This window comes from Nyctereutes procyonoides, unplaced genomic scaffold (genome assembly GCF_905146905.1).
Source record: "Nyctereutes procyonoides isolate TBG_1078 unplaced genomic scaffold, NYPRO_anot_genome, whole genome shotgun sequence".
NCBI lineage: Eukaryota > Metazoa > Chordata > Mammalia > Carnivora > Canidae > Nyctereutes > Nyctereutes procyonoides.
Genome location: NW_026575121.1, coordinates 49,828,039 through 49,843,265, shown reverse-complemented (window position 1 = coordinate 49,843,265; position 15,227 = coordinate 49,828,039). Strand labels below are relative to the sequence as shown.

Genomic DNA, 15,227 nt, shown 5'->3' with positions numbered 1-15,227 from the left:
TAATTAGCAACTTCCATATTTCTATGTGAAAATAAAGATTAATAACATTTGTCATAGATGTAACAATCTACTGAGATGGAGATTCAGCATGCTAATGTATGTGGGTAGGGAAGATCTGAAAATTGGGAGTGGACACTGTTGATTAATTTCAGGGGTTGAAAGTGCTTCTAGGTACAATATGAAATAAAATGGGGTGGTGGAGTTTAGAATTCAATCATCGTATGAATCTAGTCATATCTAAGGGACATGCTTTATTTATATCTCAGAATTGTGGGGCAGGCTAGAAGAATTTATGATCAGTTGTGTAAATGCGCTGATCATGAGGCTTGAAGCAGCTTCCCAAACATGTGCCCTCTGCCCCTCCTGCATGTTCCAGTAGGTCTCATAGTTTCCTCTCAGAGCATTTACTCCCATATTACCTCTCTAGGGAAGTGTTCAACTATCTCTTTTCTTTGGTTTTAGGGATTTCTTCCCTTTTGCCCTCTGAGATGGGGTGCTACATTGATGTTCATGAGTCAGGTGAAATATGAGGCATATTTTGGAAAACAGTTTAAATGATCAGTGATAAAGGGGGGAAAAACAAGCTAGCCATGATATCATTAAGGCAAATTATTTAATGCAACCATACAATGCTGGAAAACACTTGGCTCAGCTGATCTTCCTGAATGCACATCAGGAAATATTTTATGTTCTAATGTGACAAACTGAATTAATATACTGCAAATTATTGATGTATACTAACCGACAAACAGCAGTCTTACATACTAGACATTATGGATACTATTACTACAAAGAGGCCAGAAAATTTCCCACTAAAAGATTGTTACAAAAGAATAATTGAAAGTTAATTCATAAGGACAACAAAATAGATTTTCATGTACAATTCATTAATAAATATAATTCAAAGCGTGTGTTTACATAGGATTATTTAAAGTGAGAATATATAAATATTTCACTTAAATATTTAGGATTGGTTAGTCTTTTCTTGCTATTTAGCTAGTTTCTTTGTTTTCTAAGATGCTCACAGCCTGGTTTTAGATTATTATAGATAGCAAATGGTGTTCAAGGTTTACTTTGCCTATAAATCTTTCTAGAAAAATATTTTAAGTAGATGTCAAAATTGAGAACAAAAGTTCTCTTTAGGTAATAAATAAAGCTAACTTATTAGTTACATTATGTTCTCTTACCTTAAAATTGAGCAAACCCATTGCAGTTTCCACAAAAGGGATTAAATTCATAGGTTGTTCAAGTTTTCGGCCTTTTAAGTAGAATGAAAATTTGTCTGAAAACTAAAATCAGAAGTGTCATTGGTAATTAGTAGGGGGAAAAATGTACAATCACTGAAATGTAGACACAGTAGTATTTGAGTCTTTGGCCTAAGGAAGTAATATCCCAGTCATATTTCATACATGAAAAATAATTAAAACAAAACAAAACAAAACCAGGAGGAAAGACCAAGATAAAAAGGTAACAAAGTTTCCACCAAACTAAATAGTAAATTTAGTGCATTATAATGCTTGTTTTTTTTTTTTTTTCCCTAAAGTAACAATTTGAGGCCTAGGAGTTAGAAGTGGAAAGAGAGATTCTGGAGTCAAAATGCTTTTCTTGAAAACATATTTACTTAAGACCTCTAGCCTTCACTTAGCTAAATGCAAATGATAGGCCCCCAAAACAGCGAAGTCTTGTTCTACCTGCCATTCTGTTTTTGTTTTGGACCAGGCACTGACATGAGTGTAACTGTTCAGCAGCCTTCTACGTGGAACCCATATCATTCATTATAGCACCATTATCCTTTGTTCAGAAGGTTTTTCTTCATAATTTTTTAGCTTACCTAGGAAGACCTTAAAAAGGAAGTTTAATTCTTTGAAGACCAAAGCTCGCCAATTTTTTCCATGAGACCAGTTCACAGCTAGCTCTGTGCTGCCAGTGGGGTAGCCCAAATTCCAAAATCTATCATCTGGAAACATACAAAAGCTCTTGCACAGATCTCCACCACCACCACCACCCCCCCCTTTCAAAAGGAAAAAAAAAAAACACACAACCCACCACACTCTAAATTGTAAATCTATTATGTCTATCTAGATCTAATAAGATGTGGGGAGATAAAAAAGAAACAACACAGGTATGATAAAGATATTTTTGTAAATAAAGATGAAAACATATATATCCATTTTAAATTTAAGGAATATTCAGCCATTAATGGATATCAAAGGAAAAGGGAATTTTAATCATCTCTCCATTCAGTCTCAGTTGGGTAAATCATATCTAAGAGATTTGCATAAATATAAACCATCAAAGACTTTTCATCTTCAAAGGGGGTTTCAAGACCCTATAAGCTTTGTACTGTAATCATCGCAGGTCACCACCCTGCAGGAATAGGGCTGCTATGGCAACATAAAAAAACTAATGCTTAAGGCTTAGCATAATATTCTGACTAATAGAAAGGAAACTCATTTTAAAAGCTGGCAGCCTATTTACCAGAAGCAGGATTAGAGGTGTTATTTCCCCTTTTAGCTGCCCCCTCCTTGCTTATGCAGCACTCCCCCCCCCCAAATCTAATCACTGGGATCTTTAAAAAGCTTTTGAGCAATTTGCAGTAACTTTACAATTAGGCTAAAATAAATCACAGCTTTCAGTAATGAAGAATTATTCCCAGGTTGCCCCTCCCTGCCTCAGACACCATCATCATCACCTCCTTAGTAACTTTTCAAGGGAAGGAATAACTCAAGCAAAACAGCAAGAAAGAAGAGAAGGCTACGATGTAAGGAGACAAAGTGTATAATATTCCATGAAAATAAAAATAAAACCTAACTTATGTCACATTTAAGTTAGAAAATGGGGAGTGAAATATTAGGGGTTTTGGTGTTATGGATGCACCAGTGGAACTTTTTTCTCACTAAAACAACAACAACAACAGCAATGTGCAACAGTACTTGCCCCATTCTTTGTGATAAAGGTTGTACCTACAACAAAATCATAAAGTTTAAAACTAGTTAAATATTACACTCTATTTCTGTTCTTAGAAAAAATCTCTATTTCTGTTCTTAGAAAAAATCTCTAACCACCTTTTGTTTTTAAGCCAACAGGGGCATTTAAAAATGAAATATTCTGGCCCATTCTCCTTCTCCTCCTCCCCTTCTTTCTTAAAAAATTGCATTAAATACTGACACAAAAGGTAACTAGTGGAGAAGTTTCAATTAATTTTTTCAAAAGGAGACGATTAAATGTTTCCGGCCTGGTAAAGTGTTCATTTCAGTGAGGTGGTGGGGCTGGGGAGGGGGGTGAAGGAAAAGAAGGGGAAAAAATCACAAAGAGATTGGGGAGGAGATGAAGTAGCAGGGCTCAGCAATTCTTTCAATTCCAGTGCACACCCAATAGTGTGTTGGAAGAATGCACACTGTTCGGGATTTGTGGGAGAATTGTCCCACGACAAAGGAGGCAGAGTCACGCTTGTTATAGTCCAATAAGCCATGCCAGTCAAACAAGAACCCACACTAGCGACAAAAGGCCAGCAAGAGATTCTCACACAAAAGAAAACAAGGAAGCCCATCTTTCAGTTGTGCATCAGGGCTCTGGGTTTTATGCTTCACATAAATACAAACGGAGAGGAAAAAATAAACAGCCCAAAAGACTTCTGTTAACTAGAAATCCTATTTCTATCCAAGGATTTAAAACAGCGAACAGAAGCTGTAGCTGAAGGCTGGGTTGGGTCCTCCCCTCTTAAATGAAGGGTAATAACGGTGATAAACAGGCATTAACATGAAACCAAGAGGGAACAGTGGCTTCAGATTCCATTTTAATCAATTTAAGACACATTCGAATGGGGTGGAGGCCTCAGGGATTGTAACCTACTGTAACGGGTATCTCCTAGCTTCTGAGGGGTGACCCTGGAGAGGAACTCCAGTTTAGAAAGTAAATATGGGTCCTTGAACATGGGGTCTTCAAGAAGACACCAACATGGAGCTGTCCAGCAGAAAAATAGTGGCAGCTATAGATGTAATTTGAAATTTTTTAGTAGCTACATTAACAGAGTAAAATGAAACAGGGGAGTTTAATTTTAATAATGTTTGTTCAACCCAGTATATCTGAAATACTACCACTTTCAACATGTGATCAATATAAAAATTACTGAGATAATTTACATTCTTTTTTGGGGAGGGGGCCGCTAAGGCTTCAAAATCCCATGTGTATTTCACACTTATGGCACATCTCAATTTGGACTTGCCACATTTCAAGTGCTCAGTGGCCACATGGGGCAGGTGGCCACTGCGCTGGAAAGTACAGGTTTAATGCATCTACATGCATGAAAAAGGTGAGTAGTTTGCTCTGGTATTACAACTGTTCCATGTATGGCTACATTTGCAGCCACAGCCTCAGGGATAATCCCAGATATAGCGTCAAAAGCACCGTCTGCACACCCATGGACATGTCCCAGGCTCTGTGCTTGGAGTGGCACAACTGGCAGGTATTTTATTTGGCAGAGATCTGCAAAATCATAGCAACCTCTAAATAAAATCTAGCCTCCCCCTACTTTAACAGTGAAAACAATCATAGTATAATTAGGCCTATTTCAAAGTTTTCTTAAGTAATTTGAAATGCCAGGTTTTTATTGGCCAAAAAGTCTGTCATGAAACACACACACACCTGTCAGCAATTTAAAAAGGACAGACTAGAGAGCTGGTCAGGAAATAATATCTGTGCTAATTAAAACCACTAGTTAAAAGCTTCCTGTTACTTCCTCTAGTTGCCCTCAGGAGTGACCTTTCCCTCTCCTCTAGGTTCATTTTTTCCTTCGTGGCTAATGTGCTTTCGCTGTCTATGAAGACTGCAAATGAACCTGGCTAAGAGCCATTTACTTCACTGCTCTTTCAGGTGGAGGTTAGGGCCTGGCAGGCTGGGAGAAGTGATCCAGTTCTCGGGCCAGCCTGTTTCCAGGGATTGCTCTGTGAGGCTGCTGAGGCAGTTCTGGCCAAACTGCAAGTCTTGAGTAGGGAGCAGAAGAATCATCCCAAGAGCAGAGTTGTTCCTTTGAACACTCTGGGTAAGGCCAGGCTCTCCTTGTGTGAAGGGAATAGTCTCTGGGGCTCCCCCTCCCCTTTCCCTCAGTTCCCTTTCTCTCTGCTCCGTGTACACATTTTCAAAATCTGTGACCCCCACATCCTTCCCTTCTGTTACTCCTTCATAGCTGCTCCTGAGACTTTAATTAAAGCAGGACATCAGCTACTCACCCACTGGATTTCTTCAGGACCTTCCACCTTGGGCAGCATCAAGCTAGATGGAAGAACCCGGGACTGCAGAAGGGTCTCCAGGTCCTCTTCGGCTAGACCACTGGATACCGAGTTGACTCTCACACACGTGTCAGTTGGGCCCAGGTCAAAGTCTTCAAGAGTTTCTACTATCCTCAGCCTAGCGTCATTCTGTCAGTGACAATAAAATGTATCTCCTAAGGTTATTTATCATTGAGGGGAAACAATCTGTTATGTGGATTCAGAGTCTGAGCACCAAGACTATATCTACACATTTCCTGTCCAGCAGATAGATGGTATTTGAAATAAGTTGTCTAATCTGATAGACAAGTGATTGATTTCCAGATTTCATTCAAGATCACTATAACAGAGATGACAGCAACCATAATGCATACTGGTGCATTTCCAAATAGTTCTGTGCTCTCATCCATTAGCACTGTTTTTCAACTACAAAGGTAAAATAACTGATAGGTAACATTACTTATTTTTTTTAAAGATTTTATTTATTTATTCATGAGAGACACACAGAGAGAGGCAGAGACATAGGCAGAGGGAGAAGCAGGCTCCCTGCAGGGGGAGCTTGATACAGGGCTCAATCCCGCCCAGGACTGTGGGATCCCGACCGGAGCCAAAGGCAGATGCTCAACCACTGAGCCACCCAGGTGCCCTAGGTAACGTTTATTGAGCATTTATTAAGCTCTAAGCATGGTTCTAAGTCCTCTACCTGCATTTTCTCATTTCATAAACATAAGGAACTACATAACATGTGGATAATGGTAGTCTTGTCTGTCAGCATATTCACATTAGGGAAAAAATAAGGATTTGTTTTTCTCTTTCCATATGTGTCATGTTTTTTAGTCACTTAAAATATTTTTGCTACTGAGTTGAATTTTGACATTCAATTAAGCCGCTCACAGGAAAATGACACTCCATAGTACAAAAAAACTCCAATTTATTCAGGTGGAAGGTAATAACACCACCAAGAAATCTCTTCACGAAGTGGAAGACAAATACATTTTTTCCCCTTGGATTTGACAGTCTGTGCTCCATAGTTAAGAAAAGCTGAAAGGTTGAAAGCCTGCTTCAGTATATGAACTATCCCTAGAAAAATTGTATGAAACCAAACATGTTATTTATTGGCTCTGAGTTGGGGTGTTGAAGGTGGGGTAGGGGGTGGGAAGAGAAAGGAGCACACTGAGGAGCTGGGGGTTGGAGTCAAGAGAAAGAAAGCACTTGCGGTCATTACTTCCTGCCAATTTCAGTTTCAAAAACAAATTCCTTCAACTTGCCAAGAGCCCTCAACAAATTCTCATTGTCAGAATGAACACTTATCAAAAGTAGTTTCATTTGGGACGGGTTTTTATGATACTAATAAAACTTTAAAGCTTCTTACTGCTGACGAATGTGGTTTAAAAAAAAAAAGTCTGAACAATATAAAGCCATTTGAACAACAATACTTATCTGGGAAATAGCAAGCCAAAGTGGAGACAAAAAGAGAATTATTAGAGCTGATATTGGGTCTAAGTCTAATCAACAAGACAAGCCAGGACAGTAGATTTAAAGCAGACGGATGTAGGTCTATGACCGAGTAGAAACGGGGAAGGCTTCCAAATGTGGTCTGAGTTAAACAGTGTGAGGAAACAGTGGCTTAGAGTTGTCAGGTCAGATGGAAACGGAATACGTAGACCAGTTTAAGACAGCCCTGTGGAGCCCTGATTTACAGAACTCTGACTGCAGATAATTAGGCCAGGCTTAGACAAAAGCAAGAAAGAGCGCACACTAGCTTCTAAAGTGAAGGGCGATGTGGCCAGCAGTGGCTTGATTCCACATCATGCCGTTGGCTATTCCACAGCTATAAAACTCATCCGCTTGCTCTACCATGCCTTCTTGTTACATTCACTAAAGAGGAAAATCCTGAAGGTGAAGGGTGGAAGTGAGCTCAGTATCATGGTTCCAAGAACATCTAGAACTGTGGAGAGAATGCCTTCAGTTCTGGCAGTGCGGGTATTTAGATCCATGGCCTCAGAGAACCTAAAATGTGTTATGCTCTGTGTAGCCCGCACAAGCTACAAACTCAGGATTGCTCCAACTTGTAAATATTTCAGTTTCCAGGATTTCTTTCGATAGCAGGTTGGGCTTGTCAAAGGGTCTCCTGGGACAAAGTAAATAGAAAATGGAAGGGAACTAAACTAGATCATTTAGCCTGAAATGCATTTTAAAACTTGGGTTACTCGAATCATCATATACGCTCTACTTTAATCATCCCGTGTGCTCAAGGTATAGGATCCCTGGCAAAGTCAACTTCCTAAATTGTTCATGTCGGTGTCAAACAAAATCTGACCTCTAAGCTGTTTTGTTATTTCATTTGGATTAGAAAGGGACTGTTTGTTCAAAGCTCATGTTCTAAACCTGTTTGTGATTTTTATCTAAAATCAGATTGCCATGGTTTCAGCACATTCCGGTTTACTTAGTAAAATTCAACCTTTGTGAAATTGGCTGCAAATGAAGTACCTAATTCCAATTTTAGGCATAATCTGATTAGTACTTTTCGTGTTATAATAATGAATAGTGAATACTCAGCATTTTGTTAGGCTTTTTTTTTTTTTCTCAGAATTAAAACAAGCTCTTTCCACTTCATCATTCTGTACCTTTCCAAAAAAAGATTAAGGCTTTGGAGGTATATTGCCACACAACACCCTTATTAACAGGCTGCTGCTTGTTGCAATTTACATAAACTAAGTGTGCATCCCTCTGCTATGTATCCCGAAATATCCAACAACTTCACTGAATTTACACCAACCAACAAGTATGTTGATTTTTTTTTTCTTTTTAGTGCTTTAATAGTGAAATATGTTACTGTGCTAGCAAACACACCCATGCCATCTGTTGGGTGAGAGGAAGGCAGTTTCTAAGAACAATTAGGTTTAGTTCTGGGTGCTCAGCTAGAGAGAGCCACAGTCCACCCAGTTGTGAAATGAAAGAAATTCTGTTCATTCTGATCTCTCCCTCCTTCCCTCTCTCCCTGATACCAATCTCTCTCTCTCTCACAGCTCTCTCCTTTGCATCACCATACTCCCTTCTCTCTCTCTCTCTCTCTGGCTCCTGTTTGGCCCTGACTATCCTTCCAATTTTTATCTCATTCGGGGGATCCATAAGACACAGCTTGGCAGACACCTCCTTCTCTGAAGGGCTATATATGATCTGCTGAGATTATTGGGAGATAATGTTCCCTGGCAAAAGAAGGAAGAGGAAATCAAAGCAAAAAGAGGCCACTCAAAAAAAGGCCTTTCTTGGGGGGCGGGGAGGGGGAGGAGTGTCTTATATTCTGGTGGCAAGACAGGTTGTTCAAAGTGAAGTTTAGAAGGAACTACATTCTATTTTTTTTTTTAAGGAACTGCATTCTAAATGTGTTAACACTACAGAACGGCCTTGGTAAGCATTTCTTAATGTATGATGAACTTGTCCCTCTAAAATCTGTCAACCTGGAAAAAACAGAGTAATGGCATTAAGGCCTTTCTCAACAGTTCCATTAGATCTTTGCAGAGACTAATTACTGCAGTATGTTCTATAGCATGTCTGATTCCAGAGGCGAACTTTGCAGAAGTCACAAAGTTGGCACGGATCAGACTCTTCACCCGCCCTGTTCTAAATGAAAAGTGGTGTCACCAAACTTCCCACATTCAATCGATATTTCGTGCCACGGACTGCTCAGTGCAGTGGACCAGTGGCTAATAAACTTGTCCTTCTACATAAGCCACCATATTATGTGACTCTGTCTGGGCCAGGAACCAAGGCGTGCTATGATTTCAGAGACCCGGTTCTTATCACCTGGGGAAGAGACATGCTCTGGTGACGTAAGAGAGCGGATAAATCAACCATCGCCAAGACCTGCAGACTCCAAAATTAAAGGAGAAAATATGCGTGCAGTTGGTTCAATTGGCACCCATTAAAGCTAATAACTAATCATCCTCGCAAGTTTCTAGCTCAGAATGATCAAATCTGCAAAGAAAACAACATCCGTCCACTTTTACACTCCAGTGGAAGAGGTGGTCCCTCGCGGCAGGGCGGCACAGTCTCGCCATCTGGAGAATAAATCGAGTGTGAAGTACAGTATAGTTTGGGACCAAGCTCCGTGGCGGCAGCTCAGCAGTCAGTTCATTAGTTCCCAACTTCCAGGGATTAGAGCGGCATCAATTCTACTGTCGGATAGGAAGAGACAGACAGGATACAAGATTCAAGGAGGATTGTGACAACCAGGAGGAGCCCCTTGGGTTTATTTATAAAACTACAAAGTATAAACATACCCAAATAAGTGCCTTAAATAATAGCATTATCACAGTTTCATAACATCTGAATTAACACCTTTCCCTTCTTCCACCCCCCACTCAAACCTTGTATGTTAACGTATAGTTCTTTTCAGGGGAAACCACAAGCTTGCCCTTGATGCAACAGGAGCAGTGAGAAAGCCGAGTGGCCGAACCCAGATTTGGTAATTAAGAAATATGAAAGACTTTCTAGACTCCAGGGAGATGCATAATCTTGGTGATTTTTTAAAAATGTGCAATTAATATTTCATCATGCCAAAAGGCAAATTGCCATGCCACATCCTCAAAAACACTAGTGAATTCTATCTTTTCTGAATTTGCCCATCTGATTTCCATTTTATCTAATTTGTAAAATGAAGTCACACAGGCATGGGGGTGCAACAAACTTTGGGCAGATGGCCTTGCTATCAGTATCCATGTGAAAAATTTTTTTAAACTTTGAGGTTGTTTAGTTTAAAATACAAAACTTGGAGTGGACTTTTCCATTGGAGGAGCTTGTTTTCCATGTAACTTCTTTTATATATTTATGTTTTTAAAAAAGAAGTGCTTGTGACATAAGATAGGTCATCACTTGTAAACTATGTTACTGTATTTTTCTCATAAAAATGTATATAAATCCCAGAGACTGTTGTAGTGACTACATTGGACAAAGGCTAATAAATTCCTCATTAACTAACAACAACGTGGTAGTGTTTCTTTAGGAAGGTAATAGTGTTGAATTTTCTATTCCAGTGTTTTTTCCACATGAAAAGGAAACCTTGGTTTGCTTGTTTTTGAAAGAAGAAAACTGAAAACAATACTGAATATACCATGAATTAACTGGTTTAAAATTTCATTCATGGGTAACACCAAAGGTGCAGGTAACAAAAGAAAAAAATAGACAAATTGGACTTCGTGAAAATTAAAAAGCATTTGTACATCAAGAGACTATAAGTAGAGAAAGAAGGCAACCCACAGACAGGGAGAAAATATTTGCAAATCATTTAACTGATAAAGGATTCATATCTAGAATATATACAGATCTCCCTCCTAACACTCAACAACAAAATAAACAACACAATTCAAAACAAAACAAAAAACAACAAAAAAACCTCAACACAATTCAAAAATGGGCAAAACAAACAAACAAAAAACCCCAACACAATTAAAAAACGGGCAAAGGATTTAAATAAACATTTCTCCAAAGAAGATATACTGATGGCCAGTAAGCACATGAAAAGATGCTCAACATCATTGATCACTAGGGAAATGCAAATCACAACTACACTGAGCTACCACTTCACACCCATTAAGATGGCTACTATAAAAAACAAAAACAAAAAAAACAGAAAAAAACAAGTGTTGGTGAGGATGTGGATAAACTGAAACCCTAGTACTCTGCTGATGGGAATATAAATTATAGCTGCTATAGAAAATGGCATGGCAGTTCCTCAAAAAATTAAAAATAGAATTACCATATGATCCAGCAATTCCGCTTCTGGGTATATACCCCAAAGCACTGAAGGCAGGGTCTTACAGAGATTATTTGTGCACCTATGTTTATAGAAGCATTATTCACAATTGCTAAAATGTGGAAGCAATGTAAGTGCCCACTGACAGAAGAATGGATAAGCAAAATGTGTTATGTATGTACAATGAAGTATTATTCAACTTTAAAAAGAGAGGAAATTCTGAGATATACTACATTATGGATGAACCTTTATTTTATTTATTTATTTATTTATTTATTTATTTATTTATTTATTTATTTATTTTTCCTTTTTTTTTCTTTTAAGATTTTATTTATTGATTGATGAGAGACACAGAGAGAGGCAGAGACACAGGCAGAGGGAGAGGCAGGCTCCCTGCAGGAAGCCCGATGTGGGACTTGATCCCAGGCTCCAGGATCACACCCTGAGCCAAAGGTAGATGCTCAACCACTGAGCCACCCAGGCATCCCTTTTTTTTATTTTTTAAAATTTTAATTTTTTTCCAACATGGATGAACCTTGAGGACATTAGGGTAAGTGAAATACGCCAGGCACAAAAAGACAAATACTGTGTGATTCCACTGCAGTGAGGTACTTAGAGCAGTCAGAAAGTAGAATAGTGGTAGCCGGATCCTGGGGGGAGAGGGATTGGGGAGTTAGTGTTTAATGAGCACAGGGTTTCAGTTTTACAAGATGAAGAGTTACAAGGATGGATGTAGTAGTGGTTGCACAATAGCGTGAATATACCATTAACAACCTAATAGTACACTTAAAAATGGTTAAGATGGTAAATTTTGTTATAGATACAATACCACCATAAAAAAAAGTGAAAACATTTTCACTCACTGTTTTATCCCACAACTTCTTATTCTAGGCACTCTGTTTATTCTGAAAATGTAGATTTGGGTAGAGCAAAGTCTCTGATGTGTTAATTATAAAAGGTACATTAAAACACAAGTTTAGGGACGCCTGGGTGGCTCAGGGGTTGAGCCTCTGCCTTTGGCTCAGGGCGTGATCTCGGAGTCCCGGGATTGAGTCCCACATCAGGCTCCCTGCATGAAGCCTGCTTCTCCCTCTGCTATGTCTCTGCCTCTCTCTCTCTGTGACTCTCATGAATAAATAAATAAAATCTTAAAAAAAAAATAAAACACAAGTTTATGGTAAAATGCCAAATCAGCTTTCATTCAAAGGACTAAGAAGACTCTGTATGGATAGATAGTTCATAACATGCAATGGGCATTTCTGCCTCTCAGAGATATAATGGAAAAAGAGAAAACTCTACAAGAAACAATACTAGGATACAATAAATCTATGAAAAGAATTTAGTCTGAAGATCTCTGAGCAATTAAAAATATTTTTTAAGGACACTTAAAAATGACTTTAAGTCATATAGGCCTATATGGTTCATCAAAATTTATAGAATGTATGCTTAAAGTTTGTGTTTCATTTTATATAAAATTTACCACAAAAGAACAAAGAGAATGGTAAACAATTTTTGAAATCTGGTTAATGATATACACATTTAAGTATTTAAAGGGAAGTCTATTGCTGTTGTCTGCAACTTATTTTGAAATTAATTAAAAAGTAAATGAATTGACTGATGGATAGAAGGACAGATAGGTGGGTAAGGTTTTACTCTGTAAAACATTAATGGGAGAATATAGGAGGTAGGTTTTTCACTGTACAATTGTTCAACTTTTGTGATGTTTAAAATTTTTATAATACAATTTGAGAAAAAAATTTTTAAATCTTTTTTAAAGATTTAAAAAATTTATTCATGAGAGTCACACAGAGAGAGAGAGAGAGAGAGAGGCAGAGACATATAGGCAGAGGGAGAAGCAGAGTCCCTGCAGGGAGCCTGATGTGGGACTCGATCCTGGGATTCTAGGATCACACCCTGAGCTGAAGGCAGATGCTCGTCCGCTGAGCCACCCAGGCATCCCAAGAAAAAAAAATTTCTTAAAGTGCCTCTAAAATGTTGATAATTTTTGGCGCTGATTCATGAATACATGGGGACTCTTGACACTATTCTCTTTACATTTGCATATACAGATCTTCCTCAGCTTATGATGGGGATATGTCCCAATCAATTCATTGACAATAAACTCATTGTCCCAATAAATTCTTAAGTCAATAAATACTGTAAGTGGAAACTGTGTTCAATTCACTTAACCTACTAAATGTCATATATGAGCCTAGCCTACATGCTCAGAACACTTAGACTAGTTTACAACTGGGCAAATCATCTAACACAAAGCCTATTTCATAATAAAGTATTGAACATCTCATGTAATTTACTGAACACTGTACTGAGAGTGAAAACCAGAGTGGTTGTATGGTACAGATGGTTGTCAGTGTATTGGTTGTTTACCTTTGTGATCATGTGGCTGGGTGGGAGCTGTGGCTCCCTGCTGCTGCTCAGCAACATGAGAGAGGATCTTACTGCCTATTGCTAGCCCAGAAAAGATCCAAATTCAAAATTCAAAGTGCAGTTGCTACTGAATGTGTATCACTTTGCACCACTATAAAGTTGAAAAATCCTAAATTGAACCATCATATTAGAATATTTCCACAAAAATGTTAAAAACTGGTTAAAATGACTTACAACATATGATTTCACTCATATGTGGAATTTTTTTAAAAAGATTTTCTTTATTTATTTTAAAGATTTTATTTATTTATTCATGAGACACAGAAAGAGAGGCAGAGTCACAGGCAGAGGGAGAAGTAGGCTCCATGCTAGGAGCCCGATGTGGGACTTGATTCCAGAAATCTGGGATCATGCCCTGAGCCAAAGCTCGATGCTCAATCGCTGAGCCACCCGGGCGTCCCAAGATTTTCTTTATTTGAGAGAGAGAGAAAGAGAGAGAGAGAGAGAGAGAGGAGCAGAGGGAAAGAGACAAGCTGACTCCATGCTGAGTGTGGAGCCCGACACAGGGCTTGATCCCACAACTCTGAGATCACGACCTGAGCCAAAATTAGGAGTTGGATGCTTCACCGACTGAGCCATGCAGGTGCCCCTGATATGTAGAATTTAAGAAACAAAACAAATTAACAAAAAGGAGGCAAAAACAGACTCTTGAACACAGAGACCAAACTGTTGGTCGATGAGGGACACCTGGGTGGCTCAGCAGTTGAGCCTCTGCCTTTGGCTCAGGGCGTGATCCCGGGGTCCTAGGATTGACTGGGCTCCCTGTGGGGAGCTTGCTTCTCCCTCTGCCGATGTCTCTGCCTCTCTCTCTGTGTCTCTCATTAATAAATAAAATCTTAAAAAAAAAGTACCTCGTTGAGCACTGAGTAATGTATTGAACTGTTGAATCATTTTATTGCACACCTGAAATTTATACGACACTGTATGTTAATTATACTTCAATTAAAAAAACAAGTTAATGACAAGTGAACTTCATCTTGTTATTTGTGGGAAATAATTTGGGGGAGATTATTTTTTGGCTTGTGATTTTTCTGGCTAACAGCTTTATTGACATAAAGCTCAAATAAAATAATACACCCATTTGAGTGTACAATTGAATGAAAGTATATTCATAGTGCAACCACTGCCATCGATTTTAGAATATTTTTGTCATCCTAAAAGGAAACCTCATACTCTTTAGCTATTACTCCCAGGTCTACACAACCACTAATCTATCTTGTCCTCTGTAGATCTGCTTATTCTGGATGTTCATATAAATAGAATCTTGCAATATGTGATCTTTTGTGACTGGTTTCTTGCTTAGTACAATGTTTCAAGGTTCATCATGTTGTAGCATGTATTAGTATTTTCTTCTTTATTGCCAAATAATATTCCATTGTATGAATATACCACATTAAGTTAATCTACTATCAGTTAATGAACATTTGGTTTGTTTGGCCTTTTGGCTGCTAGGAAAAATTCTGCTATGAAAATTCATATACAAGTTTTTGTATGGTTATCTGTTTTCATTTCTCTTGAGTACTATCTAGGAAAAAGTAGAATTGCTGGGTCATAAAGTAATTCTTTGTTTAATCTTCTAACAAACTATTAACTGTTTCCGGAGTGGCTGTGTCAATTTACCAACAGTATATGAAGGTTCCAATTACTCTCATCCCCACCAACACTTGTTATGATCTTTTTGATTACAGTCATCCTAGTGAGTGTGAAGTGGTCTCTCACCATGCTCATTGTAGTTTTGATTTGCATTTCCCTGATGA

At 38.5% G+C, this 15,227-nt stretch overlaps 1 protein-coding gene across 6 annotated transcripts in view; it reads right to left on the bottom strand.

Annotated features, from left to right (window-relative positions):
• CLYBL (citramalyl-CoA lyase) overlaps positions 1 to 15,227 on the bottom strand; it is a 286,980-nt gene that overhangs the window by 56,300 nt on the left and 215,453 nt on the right. For all 6 annotated transcript variants that reach the window (XR_008665792.1, XM_055336070.1, XM_055336069.1 and 3 more), the window contains 2 exons: positions 5,229 to 5,417; positions 1,188 to 1,289 (listed from right to left, as the gene is read on the bottom strand). Coding sequence is in view for 5 of the 6 variants with exons in the window: in XM_055336070.1 (XP_055192045.1) it covers positions 1,188 to 1,289; positions 5,229 to 5,417 (291 nt within the window). In the remaining variant the exon portion in view is untranslated. The remainder of the gene's footprint in view (positions 1 to 1,187; positions 1,290 to 5,228; positions 5,418 to 15,227) is intronic.